Here is a 19814-nt window from a genome sequence, read left to right on the forward strand (position 1 = left end):
GAAAGCGCCTTTAGTCAATGACCTGCAGAGAGCTGGGACCAAAGTAACAAATCTGATGACTGATCCGTGTAAAGGAAAGAATGAATGGGGACCATGTATCGTGAGATTTTGAGTGACAACCTCCTTCCATCAGCAAGGGCATTGAAGATGAAACATGGCTGGGGTCTTTCAGCATGACAATGATCCCAAACACACCGCCCGGGCAACGAAGGAGTGGCTTTGTAAGAGGTCCTGGAGTGGCCTAGCCAGTCTCCAGATCTCAACCCCATAGAAAATCTTTGGAGGGAGTTAAAAGTCCGTGTTACCCAGCAACAGCCCCAAAACATCACTGCTCTAGAGGAGATCTGCATGGAGGAATGGGCCAAAATACCAGCAACAGTGTGTGAAAACCTTGGGAAGACTTACACAAAGTGTATATAACAAAGTATTGAGATGAACTTTTGTTATTGACCAAATACTTATCTTCCACCATAATTTGCAAGTTAATTCTTTAAAAATCAGACAATGTGATTTTCTGGATTTTTTTTTTCTCATTTTGTCTCTCATAGTTGAGGTATACCTAGGATGAAAATTACAGGCCTCTCTCATCTTTTTAAGTGGGAGAACTTGCACAATTGGTGGCTGACTAAATACTTTTTTGCCCCACTGTATGTACGTTTCACACAGGTAGAAATTGTATTGGACAGCATAATGGTGTAAAGTTGTACCTGTTTATGCTGACAAGTAGCTCTAAAGATATGGAGACAGAAATTAAGTGAAGTGTATTCTGTATTAGCTCGAATGGGTTTCTGTGAGCATGTGCAAGAGAGGACAGGAGTGAGAGCGATCTCTGTCAGAAACAAGCTGTTTATTGTTCTCTTCTATGTGGGAGGGAGATCTGTTAAAGATGTCTGCCATTAATGCGACTGCAGGCTTCATTAAGAACAAATAAACAGTCTGGTTTACTGAGAGCTCTTTGGGGAACATATGCTGTCTAAACCACTCCTGAGGTCAGACCACTGTCAACACTTGCTGCTCAATTACTACTATAATTTTGTTGTCAAACTAAATATGGAGATAGAAGAGAAGCGAGTTTTCAGTGTTTTCCTTTTTCTTTTTTTTCTAAGGGACTAAATGGTTTCCAGATTATGGCCTGAGGCAAATTGTCTCTGTAAAAAAACGCTCTCCATAACTGGGGACTGTGAATATTTTTAAGGGGAGATTTTACTCAGACAGCTCCTGAAAGCACTGAGGGGGATCCTGATTGTAATTAATGTTTACTGAGACATACCAATGCAAGATGGAATTTTCAATGAGGGCCTGAAATCCTTGTTCAGCATACTGTGCACTTTAATTGATTCAACTTGAGCAAACAGACTGTCTCGCTTTGTTTATTTTTCTGTTTTCTGAGGAGAAGCAGGATAATGATGTGTGAGGCAGTAAGAGGACAAAGTGTAGGGCAGGAAAATTAGTCTCCTGACAACAAAACAACCTCACGGGCCAACAGTCTTATAAAGAATGTCTCTGGGCCAAAGTATTCTGTTTATGTCTCAAAGGGACCGGGGTACAGTTTTCATAAAATGTAGTGTGTTGGCCGGAGAGTGGTAATACTGTAGCCTCTGGAAGAGGGATGTGATCTGTGAGAGGTTTGGGCATGATCCTGCTTACTGATGCACAACAGGGAGTTGGATTGAGAACACCAGACGGAGATAGAGAAAAGGAGTTGCAGGGGCGACAGTGAATAAGTGCAACATCGAAGGTCTCTGCCAGCTGTGATAGACAGCTCTGGGTTTTGGAGTTGTCAGGGCTTCTGCTTGGAAATACTTTTTTTTCCAGACTGTAGATATACAGTGCCTACAGGCTACATGTTATATATCCCTTAATGCTGACACGGTACGGCTTTTGGAGTGACAGTCAGAAATATAACTTCTGTTATGTAATCCACCATCAATACATTTAATACGATATACAGACTGTATATTAATGTGGAATGAACCCACCAAAGTCGCAAGGACAACTTCCCAACTCTGGAAATGGGATCCAAGCAACATTTGATTGCAGAATTGACCTTTACGGAAATCAGTGCTTTCCAATCTTAATTATTTAATGTTATCATGCAAAATTAGACATTAGCGATCCTTGACCTCAGCATGTTGGCATGACAAAGTACATAATACCGACTCTGGCTGCAGACTCTTAAGTGATGTTGCTGGCTACAAGAACAGATCCAGTCCCCAAGGTGACTGTTCCCCTCCCACCAGAGGATGGTAGTAACAGCTAGTGATACAGCACCCATACTGTAGGTTACCTGCCATTGCATCATCTGGTGCCCCTGGGTCCGTAATGCAGAGCAGACTGCCCCCCCCTCCCTGTCAGCACCTGTTTCCTCGACGCTCTCAACAGTGGCACAGCTGTCAGTAACTCTGCCCCCGCCATTGTGAATAGAGACGTCGGGAAAGCTGGCTATTGTTCTGAGCATATCTGTTACTATGTTTGGTGCTGTAATGTCTTGAGTTTATTAACACTAAGGTCACAGCACCATGTGTTTAAAAAACCTGAACAAAAAGAAGTGATTATCATCACAAGGCTACCATCAAGTCATTTAAAGGTAAATGTTCATGTATTGTTGTAACCCTTTTAAAATCCATTGTGAATATTACGAATGCGGTTCAAATGGGTTCCTGTAACAAAGTACAATGTCCAAGACCTCAAGCACAGTTTTGAGGTATTTGTACCTTTTCATAGTTATTGTTGCTTTCACGAAACACCTCACATGATCAGCATTTTTCTCTTGATACTTAAAGTGAATTTTATAGATTTATTACTGTACATGCTTACAACACTACGTAATCTGCTAGTGTGACCATACCTTGTCTCCGAGGCAGCAGCCTCAGCTGGGCCTCTGCTCAGGGAACATATTGGCCCGGGCTCAGCTGTCAGTCTCGTGGCTCCTGCTATGTGTTAGGTTGTTGGTTTTGTGTGATTTGAGCTATGCGACCCCTGGCAGGATGAAATCCCATCAATGAGTGTAAGGGGTTTAGAATGTGTTGAGGCGCTATTTTGAGGAGCATGAGACAGCAAGGGACGCAGGCTTGGGATGTCGCAGAGGTCTCAGCAGCCATCAATCTGTCACGATGTCTCCAGGCCCGGGTGTAGGCTGTCATATCCACCCACACTCACCCAGAGAGATATTAGCGAGGGGTTTTGGCGCAAGCTGGCCCCTAATGTATTTTTCAAAAGGACAGGTGAAAAGATGATTGGCTCTCGTTTGTTAATCATTTATACGGGGGCAGGCTGTATCGGGATGACATTGAAATATAGTATGCTTAATAAATCCCCTTAAGTACTTCAGTAATGACCTAACAGCACATTAAACTTCCTAATATTCTGCATCCTGTCTCTATCTCTGGGCATCATTTGAGCCTGCACATGGCTGTAGTAGTCCAAACACCTTGCAGATGAAGGATCATTCACCAACCAATACACAGGCATATTAACCCTGCAGCAGGCTCAATCTGATATAAGCAGCATATAAAAAAATGCTAACAGTAAATACAGCTGCTTGGTGATAATGAGCTGTGGTCCTCTGCAGGGCAGTAACAACAAAGGAAAGATGAAACAAAGGGCATACAAATGACTGTTATGTCTTATAGAAGTTTTTCATAACATTTTTGAGGAGTGGAGATTTTTCATCCACATTTATCATACAGCGTAACATTTTTTATGTTGTATTCAGTTCAGTCAGATCGGAGTTATATCCAATCTAATGATGCTACTGTGTAGGGAGTGGTTTTGTGTGTGTGTGTGTGCGCGTGAGAGAACAGTAGGAGATGGCTCACCCTGGGATAATGAGTTATCCCCCTAAGCCCCTCGCTGGGTACGTCCTCTTCACATCTAGCCTTAATGAATGGCTTTCCTGCACACACACACCCAAACAAATCCCTGCTGTACCCCCTTCCCCTCTTAAATCTGGCCTCTAGCTTTTGCCTTTCTCCACTAACTTGCACACCCACAGGCCTCATTCTCCACTGCAATGCTTCACCGAGCAACGCGCAGTTGTTAGAAACAGCACCAGTACTGAAACGTTGAGAAACAGCAGGGCTCTGCGTTTCGAGCAACCCAAGCGGGAGTTGCGCTTATTTGTTTCCAGGGATGAAGAAGACTGACAAATGAACCCTCGCGGGAGAGAAGCTGGCGTATGCTCCTCTTCTCTTCTTCCGCGACTCCGCTCCGCCCGGCCCTCGAGTCTTCATTATGACCAGAATAGACACCCTCTTTTCAGCGTGTTAGCACATTCTCAAAACAAGCCGTGGACCTAAGGGAGGGAGCGGTGCAGCGGGAGACTTGAGAATTGGGAGTTTATTTTGTCCCCATCTGCTGCCGTGAAGTTGTTTGCCAGCAGCAGTCTCTCTTGACCGGTAATAGCATTTGTAAGTGGAGAAGATTGACATGGGTGAGGGAGATGGATTTAAGTGCTGCTGTGCTTTCTTGTTCATTGATGCTCTTGTTTGTTGAAAACAGATTTGTGTACACACTGACAAAGAAGAGATTGAGTTTCTCTGTAAGGATTAGTTATCTTTGAAAACAGACGCCTGTCTACTTTATAAGGGGACTTATCTTATATTTGAGCTTGCCCCAAGATAACCTAAAACCACTATAACAAAAACACAACTGGCAAAGTGTGCCCTTTGTCTCCTGACAGGCTGGCAGATGTCCACGTAAGCTCTCCCTCAAAGAGCAGGAGTCAATAGCTCTTATTGTAGATATTGATTTTGTACCATGAATAACCTCATCTGACCCTTAACTACGATATCACATGCACCTGGCGTTGCTAATACCTTACTTTGCATTTTAATGCTAATGGCCGGAGGTTGTCGCAGAGCCCTGTTAACACGGGCTGCTCCCAGGGGGGGGGTCCGGAGGGAGAAGTGTGTCAGGGAGATTGCAGCCCGCAGTGACAGGCTGCTGCTGGCCCAATCCACACCTCTTTGGTAAGTAAGGGATTAAACTGGCTCCCCTCAGGGGGAGGTGGAGCCCGCACTGCTGCCCCTAAACCCTGGGGAGGCCTGGGGAGAGTTAATTACAGTTTATGTATGCACTGTCATCCCCAATGAGCCTCTTTGCCTCTGGAGCAGCCACGCTGACTGCTGATGTCTGAGCACTTAGTTCTGTAGGAGGAGGTCTCTGCAGAGAAATACCCCGGACGGGGCTTATTAGCTATTGTTCTGTGTGACTTCAACATTGTACAGCGGTTATTATTCATTCTCCGGATTAATTCACAATTAATACACAATGGGGCCCGACAGGGCTTTTAATGGCAGGTAATTGCTTGGTTTTGGTAATTACCGAAAGCCCATAAAATCAATCCTCACCTTGTCAGACAGTAGGCTAACTATGCACCCGTCCTTCATGCTTCAAGTGAATTAATAAATGTGGTGTTTTCATCCTACCGTGCCCTTTCATATAACAATCTTCACTTTAAAGCCTGTTTGCATGTGGTTAAGAACAGACACCAGTGCTTGCAAAGATGATAATTAAGAATAGCTGTGCTTATTTATTGGATAAAGTGTCTCCTTGTCTTTCGAAGAACTAAAAGTGATAAATCAAAAAATATATATATCTGCAACTATGCAAAAGTCCATACAATCGTGTATACTGATAGATTTCTGGATACAATAGATCTATTAGAAGAAGAAACGAAGAAGAAGAAGACATACTTTATTAATCCCCAATGGGGAATAACTTTTTAAACCAGTATTTGCAAAAATGCAAATAAAATAACATTTGAAGCATTACATTTGTTAAATGAAGTTTTGTGTACAATGCTGACTGATTTAGCCTGAACATGCAAAATACATTTCAGCTGTGTAGTGTGTCCCCGGGGACGGTGTTAAAGGCAGGAGGGGCTCAGGTCTGGGCTGGCACAGCTGCAGCACCAGCAGTGGGTGTCACTACGAGAGTGGGACTAGGAATACATGTGTGTCATTCTGTATGTCAGCTAAAAACACTGACACACACTAGGCATGGTAGTGGAGATGGCAGCTAGTTGGACAAAGACAGGGTTTTTACCTGAGGGCAGGAGGCCATCATGCATGTGTACAGAGCAGGGCACTATAGCTGGGTGCAGGTACACTGATTCTGTCAGGTGTCAGCAGCTTGATATTCCTTCTAAGTGCATGTTCCTTGCATTCAATAACATGTCAGTGAATGTATGCGTTAGCACTTGTTTAAACATTTAAGTCAAAATGGAGCACCATATTGAAAACTAAGAGTTGTTTCTCTCTTCACAGTTCCAGATTTTGGCATCCATGTGCTCTCCACCAATGGCAGCCAGGAGCCCCATGGGCCGGGCCCCCTCCAGGTGTCAGGCCTAGAGCGCAGTCAGGAGAGGAGCCAGGAACCCTGCAGGGACCCCCACCCCCCTGCGTCCAGCAGCCCCCGTCAGCCTCTGCCCACACAAGCCCTCCCCCTCCTCCAGCCGTCCGCCCCCCAGCCCCTGTCCCCTCATCGGACCCTCACTCAGAGCTCTGCCCAGGCTCCGGCTTTCACACACCTGCCCCCCCGCTCCGAGGCGCTCCCCAGGCCTCAGACGCCCGCAGCCCTGCCTCTCGCACAGGGACAAGAGCCCTCGCCACCCCCCCCTCCCCGGCCCCAGCACCAGCCTTCACTGCTGTCACATCCTCGGCCTCCGCAGACCCCCAGCCTTCACCCACAACCCCCATCGCCAGCCCTCCCCAACCATCACCAACAGCACCCCAGTCAGGCCGGGCCCCACCGGCCCCCGTCACGCAGCCACCCTCGACCCCTTTCTGCCTACAACGGCCTCAACCTCAACGGGCACAGGTAAGGCTGATAACACGACCTCACAAAGTTTATTTTCAAACATTCAGGTCTCTAATATCCTTTTGCGCTTTGAAGCAGAAGATAGTGTGCAAACTTCCACATTCACACACAGATGAAAATGCTGGAATATCTTTTGATCTGGACGTTCACAGGATGCCCGATCAGTATGTAGATTGCTCTGAGGGAGAGCTTGAAGTTCCAGAGCCAAACAGAAGCACTGATTATTAACAACAGAATAAAAAGGGCCAGACGGCGCCCGGAGTGCCTGTGATTTATTAGTCATCCACATCATCGCCAAGCCTCTAGCAATTATACTGACTGTATGTGCAAAGGTTTAGCACAACCTTGAAGTGTATTGATGATAGTGTTTTTGTGCATGAAAACAAGAGAAAAACAGCCTTAAAGTTCCAATATGCTTCCTGGAAATGTTTTTAAAGTAACCTCAGCTGAATTCCGCTTTGTATGACCACAGTCATTTTTCATTTTATAAAAACAACTAGAGAGCTGCTCTGTTGTGTCCTATCTCTGTGGAGAAGCACTGAAGCCTGTGAGGCTCTCCATTTATGTAAGGCTCCAGGATAGCTCCTTCAGAATCCTCTCAGTCCCAATAACAGCTCTCAGGCCTTGGCTCAGCCCCCCCCCCCTCCCTGTGCCAGCGCTGCCAGACTGTGTGCCAACAGGGCCTGGCACCCGCTGTGAGTAATCTCAGTCAGGGCCCACAGCGGAGAGCCGGCGCTGGAAACGAGCTTTTATGCTTAGTGCACGGAGCGGTGGAGAAGTAAGCTCTGTGACTGCCCCCGGGGAAAACCCACACACACTACAAAAGACTGTTTGCTTACACATGCACACACGCCCTCCCTGCCTCTCATCCCATTTCCGCTGTACATGTTCACTACCTGGCTCTGGAGGAAGTGCCTGAGCTGTTCACAGACAGATGCACGTTCTGTTGCCAGCTGTGTTTTATTTGCATCCGAGGGTGTTGTGAATGTGGTGTCTTCTCGGATCATGTTTTCCCTGGATTCTCTGAAGGGAGATGCAAGGCGAGGCGTTTGTAAAAGGAGGACAGTTGAGGTGTGAAAACACTGTGCTGGGAATTGAACATCGGAGTGTTAATTCTGACTGATCATGCTTGGCTTAACATGGCTCCTTTCTCCATCTTTCTCTGTATTCTCTGTGGTTACAGCAGCAGCAGCAGGAGCAGCACCCCAGGCACCAAGCCCCAAGGGCCCCCAGCTCCCTCTGTGCACCTCCCCCACCACCCGCCTCCTCCTCCTGCAGCAGCAGCAGCAGCCTCCCCCTTCCCGCTGCCCTTGGCGGCGAACCAGAGCACCCCCCACAGCTTCCCCCCTGCCTTGCAGTCCTCGCCTCACCCACATCACCCCAATATGTTCGCTCCTCCAGCAGCCTTGCCTCCACCACCACCTCTTACGTCAAGCACCCTGCCAGGCCCCGGACATCCTGCTGCTGGGCCTTCCTACTCAGGTAAACACACACCCAGCGCCCCCATGTGACGTGGCAGAGGATGACACACACGGCTGCCAACAAAACACTAATAGCTGACTCTTATTTTAACCAGTTGTTGCATCAGTTTTCATGGACGGTCAGACATATGAGAAGTATGCAGGGAATACATTCAGCAGAATATGATTTGGAAGTATTTGAGATGCAGAGACAGGCAGAATGTTACCCCGGTAATTATTTAAAGGAACAAGCAACGGAGTCCAAGATAATCCACATGTTGTTTATAGTGGTGTAGACAGTTCAAGTTCACACATTCTGTCACGCTGAGATTGGTTGACTCTCGACACACCAGTAATATCCCCCACCAGGTCAGGACACATTGCACAAGCGATTGCAGACCACATTTCCACGCTGTGGCGTCAAGCTAAATGTCAGGGTCAGTGTTGGAAGAAGAGGAGGGGCTCACCATTAGCAACTTCAATTTTCCCCTTGAATAATGTTCATGTGCGAGAAATCAATTTGGTCAATACGGAATGGAGCGAGATGGATTTTTTTCAAATGATACTAATGACATTTTTATGAGGATAAAATTCCATCCCCACTCCCAGCCCAATAAAAAGCATGAAATGAATGCAGAAAATATTGCAGTGAGTCACCGTGGAATAGGAAGGATACGGTTACTCTGGAAGAGATATCTCTCAAGGCACGTTTTGTTGAATTTAGAAGAAAAGCCAGCGATTACTTGAAATCCATTCTCTCTCCACAGGCTGTGCAGAGGTTATTAGAACAACAGATGTTGTCTCTCAGGGGCTGAAGTGTATCAAATCACTGCGTTTGACCGATCCAGCAGTCAGACACTTCTAATCATCTCCAGCCTCGCTTGAATTTAAAATGACATGCTGATAATCACAGCCATTTTCCAGTTTGTTTCCTTTTCTGTAACTTTGACATGGCTCCCTTTTTATGACATATGAAGCTCTCACATGAGTCCGGGGCCCTTCAAGAGCCTCTGGGGGTCTTCCAGAAGGACCCAGCTAAATGTGGAATACTATATATAATATATCTGAATTGTAATGGAACGGAAGTGAAAAATAGTTTAAATAATATACATTTATATATATATATATATATAAGAAGAATGATTAGAGAGGGGGTTTAGATGGTGTGTATAAGTAGTGAATTTAGCTTTTATTATTTGTATTATATCTGTAGCATTCCTAGTGTATACTTTTCATTGATGTTGCCTCACTTCTTCTAAAGTTATAAATTAGAATAAGGCTTAATCAAAGACAAATATATATCAAAGGGAAGGAATGTTGTTTTTTAACTAAGCTTACTGCCGAGAAGAAGTTTCATTCATCAAAATATCTTCCACTACATAATGCATACCACATGGAAGTCCCCGGGACGAACTTTGTCGTGGCCATTCATTCGTACAGAATCTGTCATGTAGAATGCTCCTGACATCCTCCCATTTCTCTTTTCCAGAGCAAGAACTTCTGCGTCAGGAGCTCAACACCCGTTTCCTGGCCTCTCAGAACTCGGACCGCGGCGCCTCGCTGGGCCCCCCCCCCTACCTGCGCACAGAGTTCCACCAGCACCAGCACCAACACCAACACACCCACCAACACACGCACCAGCACACCTTCACACCCTTCCCTCACGCCATCATGCCCACCCCGGCACCACCCATGGTGCGTACCCCTGCCAGAAATGTGAGGATAAGTAAAACACACATGCACTGGGTTGGAGAGGGTCAATCGGGGGGGGGGGTGTTCAAAGCCAAAAATCCTTTTACATGTCTTCTTATAATGGGTTTTACATGTTTAAGAGTGGGCGGGCATGACACTGAAAGTGTGAGTGAAGACTTTACACAGTTGGACATGTGTGTGAGCAGCACGCTGTAGCCTGTGGGTTTCTGGGACTGCCATTCAATAATGCGCATGTGTGTCTGTCCACACTACAATCGTGCCTTTATTCTCCCAGAAAGCCTTTCTAGTGTTTTCTCTGGCAAACTCTAGGACTCCAAACTGGAGACGTTATTTCTAAATTGGCAATAACTTGCCCAGAGCATGTTAACTTCAGAGCCAGCTTTCAGAACATAATACGCTTAATTCATTCTGAATTTAATGACATCATTTGGTCCCGTTTGAAGGTTTTCATTACTGGCAGAGGCCCTGCGTTAAGAGCTGTGCTGTTGGTTGGGGCAGACCACAGGCAATGGGCGGCTGGACCTAAAACTCACACACACATACACACACACACACACACACACACACACACACACACACACACACACACACACACACACACACACACACACACACACACACACACATTTGTAACTGCCTGGCCCGTAGAGGGTTGGCTTGGCTCTGATGATACCTCAAAGGCAGCATGGCGAGGCCTCTGACAGCTAATGAGGCCATAAAAAGGCTCTTTATGGCTGCAGTGTTTAGTCTTGACTGGTGAAATGTTCGCCCTGAGCCCGCGCTGCACCACTAAAAGGAGACCAGATGAGAAACAGAACCCACACTAGATAAAAAAGGCTTCAGATGATCACGAAAGGGGAGGATGAAAACAGTCTGTTTGGGAAATGGCTGAACTTTTAATCTTGAATCATAATTTTTATCCGTAAGCATGTCCTAAAGTGCTTTTTGTGATGCATTTTGGGTTGGCCTGAAATGACCCTGAAAGAGGTCATTAAATGTCTAGTTCTCATGTTTTCTCTAAGTCTTTTTACTTACATGTCTTTCATTTCTCCTACAGTTTGAAAAATTCCCAACAAAAGTTGACCCCTTCTACAGACACAGTGTGAGTTTCCCTACTGTTTACTCTGCCTGTTGTTTGTTATGCCTTTCCCCATGCCAATGCAACACTCATCTGCTTCTTAATAAACACTGCAGCACAATGTGATTAATGAAAGAACACACCAGTGCTGGATTCTCAGATCTTGGAGCAAAGTTGTTGTTGTGTATGCATATAATGGTCAAATATGAGTGCATAGACATTATTACAGAAAGAGACAGTGGCTACCAAACATAGAACACAGAGGCAATTGTTCCCTTTTTTTGCTTACTCTGCCTTTTTACGTCTGTGCTAACAGCAGCGGCTTACTCTGGATTATTGTTTACTGAAAAGCACCTGCTGTGTGTGCCTGCATGACTGTGCTTTTCTTCAAGCTATACTGCAAGGAAAATATAATAATATGATACAAATCATGTTTTTGTGTTAAGACCAACTCTGGTTCAAATAGGTATTGCAAGTTTGTTTTTAAGTTCTTTATTTCTGAAGCTTAGTATTTCCTCGCTGTTATTATGGTAGCAGCAAATACCCTGAAGCCAATTCCTCTCTATTAAACATAGAGATGTATCAGAACATGATGCTTAAGGAAACACAAGCTGCATTGCAATCCTCACAGCATCTCCTCAAGCGCTCTGAATACCCTTTTGGTTGCAATATTCATGATTAAAGCAATGCAAGTATGCGCATTGAAAACATGAAAGACTATGTTTTTCCACTTGGGCCGATGTGATTGGCAAGAACAATTATAATGAGAGGTTGATTACATATCTGTTTCTCCAGAGGAGAGTTTTAGGGAAGACTTAAGCACTTGTTGGGTTTACATGTTTTTTGCTTGTATTACAACATTCTAGTTTTCACATCAAAGGAATGTTTTTCCTTATTTAAATCCAATGGGAATGAGCAGGGAATATATTATTTACTTGCAGTTTGTGAAACGTGTAGGCAATCATTTGTAACTAAGCACTCTAAGAAAAAGGGTAAAAGATTCATCAGGTTCATCTGTCAGCTCTGCGTGTTTCATCTCCACTGTGTAACTGCATTTCAGACCCAACTATCCTCACACCTCCTCTTCCTCTTTCCTCCCTCAGCTCTTCCATGCCTACCCACCGGCCATGTCTGGCCTTCCGCCCGTCCTCCCCCCGAACGGGCCCTTCGGCTCGCTGCAAGGCGCCTTTCAGCCCAAGGTAAGACACACAGGGACACCAACACACACCCACGTCATTACACGCATCTACAGAAAACTTGAAAACAGGAGTTATTTACAGATTATTGTTGTATCGATCTCTAGACCTCCAATCCACTCGATGTGTCAAGACCTGGAGGCGTCCCACACACATTCTTACAGAAGGACCCCAGGGTAAGACCTCACACACACACAACAACACACACACATGCTAATAGACAACACTCACAGGGGTCTCAAACTCAAGGCTCGGGGATCAAATCTGGCCCGCGACTTCATTTTATGTGGCCCCGCAAGAGCTTGCAAAGAATATAATACGTTTATTATACGGTTACATTCCACTTTACAGAAGCAGGTTGCCCATAAACTACATGTCCCACAATGCATCTCGTTTTGTGACATGCGCACTGAAGAGACTTGCAATTATTTGCCCTGGACTTCTGCTTTCAGATGTAGTTAATTACTAAATTATTATCCTATCTGATAATAATCCAATTCAGAGGCAATAATGTAATATAATACATTATTTTATATATATTATATATTTATATAGTTACAACCGGCCCTTTGAGTTCAACCTTTATGCGAATGTTGCCCGCGATGAAATTGAGTTTGACACCCCTGTGTAGAGGTAGCCTTAAGATCCTCTGTACGTTTGCATAAGTCTGAGTCATCAGTTGGAGCTTTTCAACAAAATAAATGTGGCTATGTCACACTGCAAGCCTTAGTGCCAAATCTAAATTTGACATAAGACAGTGTCAGCCTGCAAATTTGTCAGCAGATGATGATTAGATTTTTGTGGAGAAATGGTGGCTACCTTTATTCAGATTTCATCCAGAATTTCTGCCAGGTGACTCCCGCCAGTGGATAACTAAGTAAATGTTGATCTAGTGACCTAAAGGTTGTATAAATTCCAATGTGACTGTTTGACTGGGATCACCTTTCAAAAAGTGAATCTGGATTAAGGACCACGTATGAAAGTGACAATAAAAGGATTTGAAGAGATTCATTGGGATGAGTTTTGGACCCTTTTCCCCAAAGTGAAGTCGTTATGGATGTTAATTTAGAAAATAATTAGAAGTGATTTGATTGACGCCAAAACAACTAAAAAATAACCTGTTAATTTCCCTCCTGCAGCTAACGGATCCATTCCGGCCCGTTCTCAGGGTGAGTGCTCACTCTCTGCACATACACACAACAACAGCCATGATGCGGTCTTTATTAAAGCTGCAAATTGCATGCGTATTGTACTAGTTTATTACCAAAAAAACGACATAGTATAGTATGTAGAAAGAAATCTGAAAAAAACGACATGTCGAAAATAACTAAATAAAAACCAACATAGTATATATTATGTTGAAAAAAAAAAAATGAAACTACAGTATAGTATATATAACTTTTTTTTAAAACTATTGTATGTCGAAGATAAAAAAAACGACATATGTCATAGTATAGTATGTCGAAACTATCAGAAAAAACAAAGACTATATTAGAAACAGTAAAGTATATTGTGTATTTCAGGAAACAGCATAGCATGTGGAAAATATCAGAAAAGAGATATAGTAGTCTTGTATCTGCCTTTTAATGGACAAGTGCATTATTAAGAGCCAATGTTGAAATACCAGTGCTTTCTATGTTTTTTAATAGATGAAGACAATGTAGACTTCTCCACTGTTTATTCTGTTGATTAGTATCAGTCCCACTAATCACTGTGCTGATGTGTGAGAGTAATGTTAGCATGTTTTTGTCTCGCTCCCATAGAAACCAGGGAAATGGTGCGCCATGCACGTCCACATCGCCTGGCAGATATACCACCACCAACAGAAATTAAAGGTGAGGACTCATCTGACAAAGTTTACCGTTTCCCAATTCCATGCTTTTCTCTTTAGCACCCCTCTTTTATACAGGAAATATATCAACATGGCTGCAAGGGCAATTCAACCGCAACTTCTGAATGCAATTCAACTCAACAAAGAGACAGCTTTTGTTCAATAATTCTTTTATTTACTGAGGTGTATCTGAAGCCTTCTCCTCAATCCCTTCTCTGGTTACAGATGTATTCTTTATTTGAAAACTTTTGTGATAGTCTTATTGTAACACTTAATAACAACACATGTGTTAGTTGAATTCTATAGAACATCAGTAAAGACTGACTTATATTCTCACCATTACTTAAGCAGCTTTTCACAAGTTCAATAAATCCATCAAATGTCCTTTTTGCAATGCATTGTGGGAGAAAAGAGCACATTGACATTATAGTGAAATCTGTATTTTTTAGAATCAAAATACTTTATTAATCCCAGAAGAAAATGAAGTTGTGTGACTGTTGCGCCATATAAATAAATACATATTTATGCAAACATAACGTCCTCCACAGCACAGGGGCCCTTTTCTCCATAAACCCGGAACCAGCTCTTCTCCTTCGTCTCGTCCTCTGTGTCCTTCTCCAGATTTCTGAGGTCTGGAGTTGCTCTGACCCCCATGCTAGCCTGCTCAGCGTGATCAGGCGTCTGTGCAGTCGTTTAATAACAGTGGCTTGGATGCACAAAAGCAACAACTTTACATGTATTACTCATACAGACCTGGACGAGGCCACCGTTCCTTTGCTGACTTACAGTAGTTTAACTCAATATAAAATGACTGTTATCCAGCGCAGTGTGTAAGGGGTTTTACATGTGTTCTCTGTCCTCTGCTCTCTTCCAGCAGCAGGCGCAGGTCGACCCTCACAAGCTAGACTTCGGCCTGAAGCCTGAGTTCTTGAGTCGGCCTCCGGGCCCCAGCCTCTTCGGCCCCATCCATCACCCCTCAGATTTGGCACGGCCTGCAACACTGTTCTCCGCTGCAGGTGAGTGTGTGTCAGAGCTCTGGGGAGACAGATTGATGGATGGTTAGCAACAGTTACTCTCTGACACATGGCAGCAGCCTGTCACTTCCTGCTGTTCAGAGTGAAGAGGCTTTTATTATTGTTAACAAGGTCAGCTGTGAACAAGCCAAGACCGAAAAAACTATTAGTATTGGTATTCAATTAGCCAACTACTGAAAAATAACTGGGCATAGGCCAAATATTAACATAGCTATGAACAAACATAACTAACCCATGGTCAATTTATATATATATAGCTTATTAAAGAATGTTCTTGGTAAAGGTTTTAGAAAGGTAAAAAAGCTTTCTTTCGGTTAGGATTGCTATGCTAAATAACTTCAATACTTAACCTTTGACAGATGTTTATTTCGCTCACTCCTCAGGTCCCACACACCCGTCAGCAGGTCCTTTCGGGCATCCGGCCCACCATCCTGGAAACTTCCTGGCCCCAGCATCTCACTTAGGTAAGACGATCTCTCAGTTCACTTGATCTGAAAAATGTAAAAAAGGATTTGATTGTAACCATGGAAACACGTGGCGTCTCCCTACAGAACATTTCAATCGGCCCACAAACTTTGGAGGACTAGGTACCCTCAGTTCATCGGCCTTCGGGGGACTGGGCAATCCAGCACTAAGTGAGTTTTACTGTTGGTTAGCACACTGCTGCTCTCATGGTTGCTTTTGTACTGTTCCCAATCTATTCATCAAAGTTTGAGAGTTATAGTTGCTCATGCTGCGTTAAAATATAAGCAGAATATAATTTGAGAATTGGCATTTGAAAATTCAAGTTGTCGAGATACGCATTTAACTTGGGTCTTGTTTTTCCACGTGTTGAAAACCTAACCGCTGCCAACGCCATGTTCGGACTTAAAGAGGGCCCTAACGCACAGCAGCACTTCAACGGTGGCCATCAGGAGCCATGGAAAAACCGCCTGCACCGGCACCACGCACCCTCACTTACCCCACAACCTATCCCCTGTGTGCCCTGGCTGAAGCCTGGAGACCCCGAGAGGAGCGCCTCGGCCAGCTCGCTTGAGAGGGACCGAGACTCTGACAAACGGGACTCGCTGGGCAGTAAAGACGACAAAGACAGGTGGGTGATGAAAAGGAGTTTGGGAAAGTATTTAGATTTTGTTGGATCAGATTTGTAGTTTTTTTGTTTACATTTAGTTTGGCTTATTTCAAATAAAAATAAAATTGAAAAATCTGGTAATTTACTGGTACTGATGGTTGGACTTTGTTTATGCTTCTAGGGACTCTTTGGAAAAGCGCCATACGAGCCATCCGTCCCCGGGGCCAGTCAACCCCATCAGCCTTCTGGGCCACAGCCGGCCCCCTGAGCACCACAGGAACCACCTGCCCCCCCCTGCTGGCGAGATCCAGAGGGACAAGGAGACCAAGGCCAAAGACAGGGAGAGGGAGCACTCAGACTCCTGGAAAGACAATGGCACAGATGAGCATAAGCTCAAAGACAACCAGCACAGCGACAAGGACACACCTGTCATCCACGACGGCCGGGTGTCGGAGGACAAAGTGTCCAACAGGGGGACGCCATCGCCCTACGTCCGGCAGACCAGCCTAGAGCGTCCCAACGGAGGGCTGAGCCGGGACGTCCTGGAGAAGAAGGGAGAGCTGCCGTACGAGCACCAGAAGAGGAGCAGTGAGCTGAAGGTGAAGGAGGAGCGGAAGGAGGAGCGGAAGGAGGAGCGGAAGGAGGAGCAGGATGCAGCGGCAGAGAGGGCCAATGAGCATCCAACACAGGCCCCGCCCACACCAAACCTCCACCCTCCCTCGTCAATGCCTATGCCCATGAGCATGGCTAGCGTTCACTCCATGAACAGCATCAGTGGTCTCGAGAGGACTCGAATGGTGGCGCCCTTCATGGGTATCAGCCCCATCCCAGGGGCCGACAGGTTCCCTTACCCTGCCTTCCACTGGGACCCAATGAGGGACCCCTACAGGGGACTGGACATTCACAGGCGGGACCCTTTGACCAGGGATCTGTTGCTAAGGAACGACCCTCTGCACCGGCTTACAGCGCCTCGACTTTACGAGGCAGAGCGCTCGTACCGGGACCGAGAGCCTCATGACTTTAACCGTGAGCACATGCACGCTCTGGCCCTGGAGCAGAGGAGGGAGCACGAGCGCGCCCACATGGAGGAGCGCGAGCGCCTCAACATGCTGAGAGAGGACTACGAGCATGGCCGCCTTCACCATGCAATGCACCATCCGGCCCTGGACGGACACCTCCCCCACCCGGCCCAGGGCCTCATGGCCCCCGGACTCCCAGGCATGCACTACTCCAGGGTCAGCTCCTCGGCTGCAGCGATGGCCGCCGCAGCTGCTGCCGCCGCCGCCCATCAGAACGGCATGATGAACAAAACACCACCCACTGCCTCTCTGAGTGCCCCGCCCCCTCTCATCCCCTCACTGGGGGCCCGGCCCGGCTCCCCCAGACGGACTACCCCCCTGGCCACAGATATCAGAGACAGAGCGGCTCACAAAGACATCGAGGCCCGGTGAGCCTCATCTCACTGAACTCCACTAAGCACTTAGCTTTGGGCAAAGCAAGACTGTAACATAGCTGTGAATAACTTAAGTGGGCAGAGACATGCCCACACTACGAAATGTTTTTGTATAAAATTACAAAGAGACAGTAATCATGGAACAAAAAAAGATTTTTCAAAGATGTTTTCCCGGTTTGCTCCAGCTTTTTGTGTGCATTCTCCCTCTTGTGACGCGGAGTAAGACTGAAGACTTTTGGAATGTACAGGTACTTTAGCACTGACAGACAGCAAAGTGTGTAGATAATATGTACAGTCGCTGTGCTCACTCTTTATGGATTAAAATCATGGTACAAATATGCAAAAGGGTGTTTTGAAAGCTTTACTTTGAACACATGTAAATAGAGGAGTATTACAGCAGTGATTCAGAATGTGCTTTTTGCTATTTCCTTCATTTTTTTTTGGTTGATGCAAATGTTGCATTGTACCAGAAACCCCATATTCAACTATGCAACAAATGCCTGGGCTCCCTTTCTAAAAGCTCGCCTTCTCATTACTACTGACTGTGTAACAATACAGGACAACAAGCTGTATTCTCTCCACAACTCAGACACACAGGTCCACGCAAACACATCAAGCTTTAACCCATTCAAAGGAACAATTTGGATTTAACTAAACGTTTTGAGAATGATTTTTTCAAACATGATTAATTGTGGTGACAATCCTAGAAACAGCTAATTCAAGTAATACGATTTATATTGTAAAAAGCCAGCAGCACAAATGTTAACTCTTTTTCTCACTCAGTTCTAACCGGTGTTGTTCTGGGGAGAATGCAGCACATTAAACATCACTACAGCACATGTGTAAAGTACATGTTTTGGAAATAGGTTCTGTTGGTCAAACAGTGTATTAAATGCTTTCCTGAGTTGTTGTACTTACAAAATCAAAAGACAAAAAAGCAAGTCTAAACTATGGACCGTTTGTTTCTAACGAGCAGAGATCTATTTTAGTAGTCCACTGAAGGTTTAGTTGTGCGCTTCAAACTCTGTGATATCATGTCGTGCAGTGTTTTTTAATCTAACAGAAAAAGGTCCACCGGAGCCATAGTGGTTAGTCGATGCATATTGCAAAAGATTGTTCAATGACATTTTGTTTTGCTGTTACCCATGTACAGGGAAAACAAGTGAAGTCTTTCTAGATCATGTACAAAAATGAGAAAAAAAATGAAGCGACTGAATCTTCAGCATGCTCCTCATTTAAACTTGTGTTATGTAAATTGTGCCATGTTATTAAAAAATGTGTACTAACTCTGTCTGTGGGGCTTTTATTCCTCCACCTACTGAGCTGAGTAAACAGGCAATATTTCTTTTTGACAACGCTTACACAGTTAATGACTTTCCACATTATGGAGGACCATGGAGGATAAACTACCTTGGGTATCTCTCACGTCAGAAGTATTTTAAGTTCTAATTATAAAGTAGATATGAGGATTCTGTCACTTGATAGTCATTTCTAATCATGTTATTATTTGCCTGAAGACCAACAAGATTAAAAGTGTCTCATTCCTCATGTCTGCTGAGAGGTAGGTGCTGACTTACAAGAAATTGCTTGGTAAAAGAAAAAGGCAGAAGAATAACACGTCACACCACATCAGCTATTGGACAAGTGAGGGCTTGTGCTCGGTTCAATAACAGTGCTTTAAACATCAGCAGCCTTCACTGGTGAATCATGGCACGGCACTTGTGTATTCCTCAGAGGAAGCAGGAGTTATTGACAATCCTATTACACTGAATAAAAACAGCATTCATGAAGGATGTTTGGCACTGAAGCACCCGGGTCATGCATCAATCAAGTGTTGGCTCCATTCGTCACTAGTGGGGAATGTGGATTGCCTGGATTTCCTCCTGCCAAGTAATGCCTCCTGCTCCAGGGATCAACACTCACTTTCCTTTCAGACCTGCTTTTAATGTGCTGTCAGTGCATTATGTGGTAAGTCCTGCTTTAGACCAGGAGAGGGCGCCAAACTGCAACAAATAATAAATACAAATAAATGGTCTACCCTTCATAATAAAACAAATTCACAGCCTAACATAACAGTATTTTAGGATACTAAGAGAAACACAAAAAATACTTATTTCCCACTTGACGGTTAACGGAAAGAAACAAAACAACAAAA

General features: G+C 44.9%; 1 protein-coding gene across 3 annotated transcripts in view; it reads left to right on the forward strand.

The window, feature by feature from the left end:
* Nucleotides 1-18939, forward strand: part of auts2a (activator of transcription and developmental regulator AUTS2 a) — a 288288-nt gene extending 269349 nt beyond the window's left edge. Inside the window, exons 7-19 of one of the 3 annotated variants that reach the window (XM_010767780.1) lie at nucleotides 6270-6822; nucleotides 8006-8304; nucleotides 9772-9998; nucleotides 11053-11097; nucleotides 12177-12272; nucleotides 12377-12445; nucleotides 13409-13438; nucleotides 14033-14104; nucleotides 14978-15116; nucleotides 15494-15598; nucleotides 15686-15769; nucleotides 15969-16227; nucleotides 16388-18939. In XM_010767780.1, the coding sequence (XP_010766082.1) occupies nucleotides 6270-6822; nucleotides 8006-8304; nucleotides 9772-9998; nucleotides 11053-11097; nucleotides 12177-12272; nucleotides 12377-12445; nucleotides 13409-13438; nucleotides 14033-14104; nucleotides 14978-15116; nucleotides 15494-15598; nucleotides 15686-15769; nucleotides 15969-16227; nucleotides 16388-17657 (3248 nt within the window). In that variant the 3' untranslated portion in view covers nucleotides 17658-18939. Of the gene's footprint in view, nucleotides 1-6269; nucleotides 6823-8005; nucleotides 8305-9771; nucleotides 9999-11052; nucleotides 11098-12176; nucleotides 12273-12376; nucleotides 12446-13408; nucleotides 13439-14032; nucleotides 14105-14974; nucleotides 15117-15493; nucleotides 15599-15685; nucleotides 15770-15968; nucleotides 16228-16387 lie in introns of all 3 variants that reach the window. The other 2 variants (XM_010767779.1, XM_010767781.1) reach the window with 2 other exon arrangements.
* The last annotated feature ends 875 nt before the right edge of the window (nucleotides 18940-19814 follow it).

Source organism: Notothenia coriiceps, unplaced genomic scaffold, assembly GCF_000735185.1.
Source record: "Notothenia coriiceps isolate Sejong01 unplaced genomic scaffold, NC01 NC01_scaffold00004791, whole genome shotgun sequence".
NCBI lineage: Eukaryota > Metazoa > Chordata > Actinopteri > Perciformes > Nototheniidae > Notothenia > Notothenia coriiceps.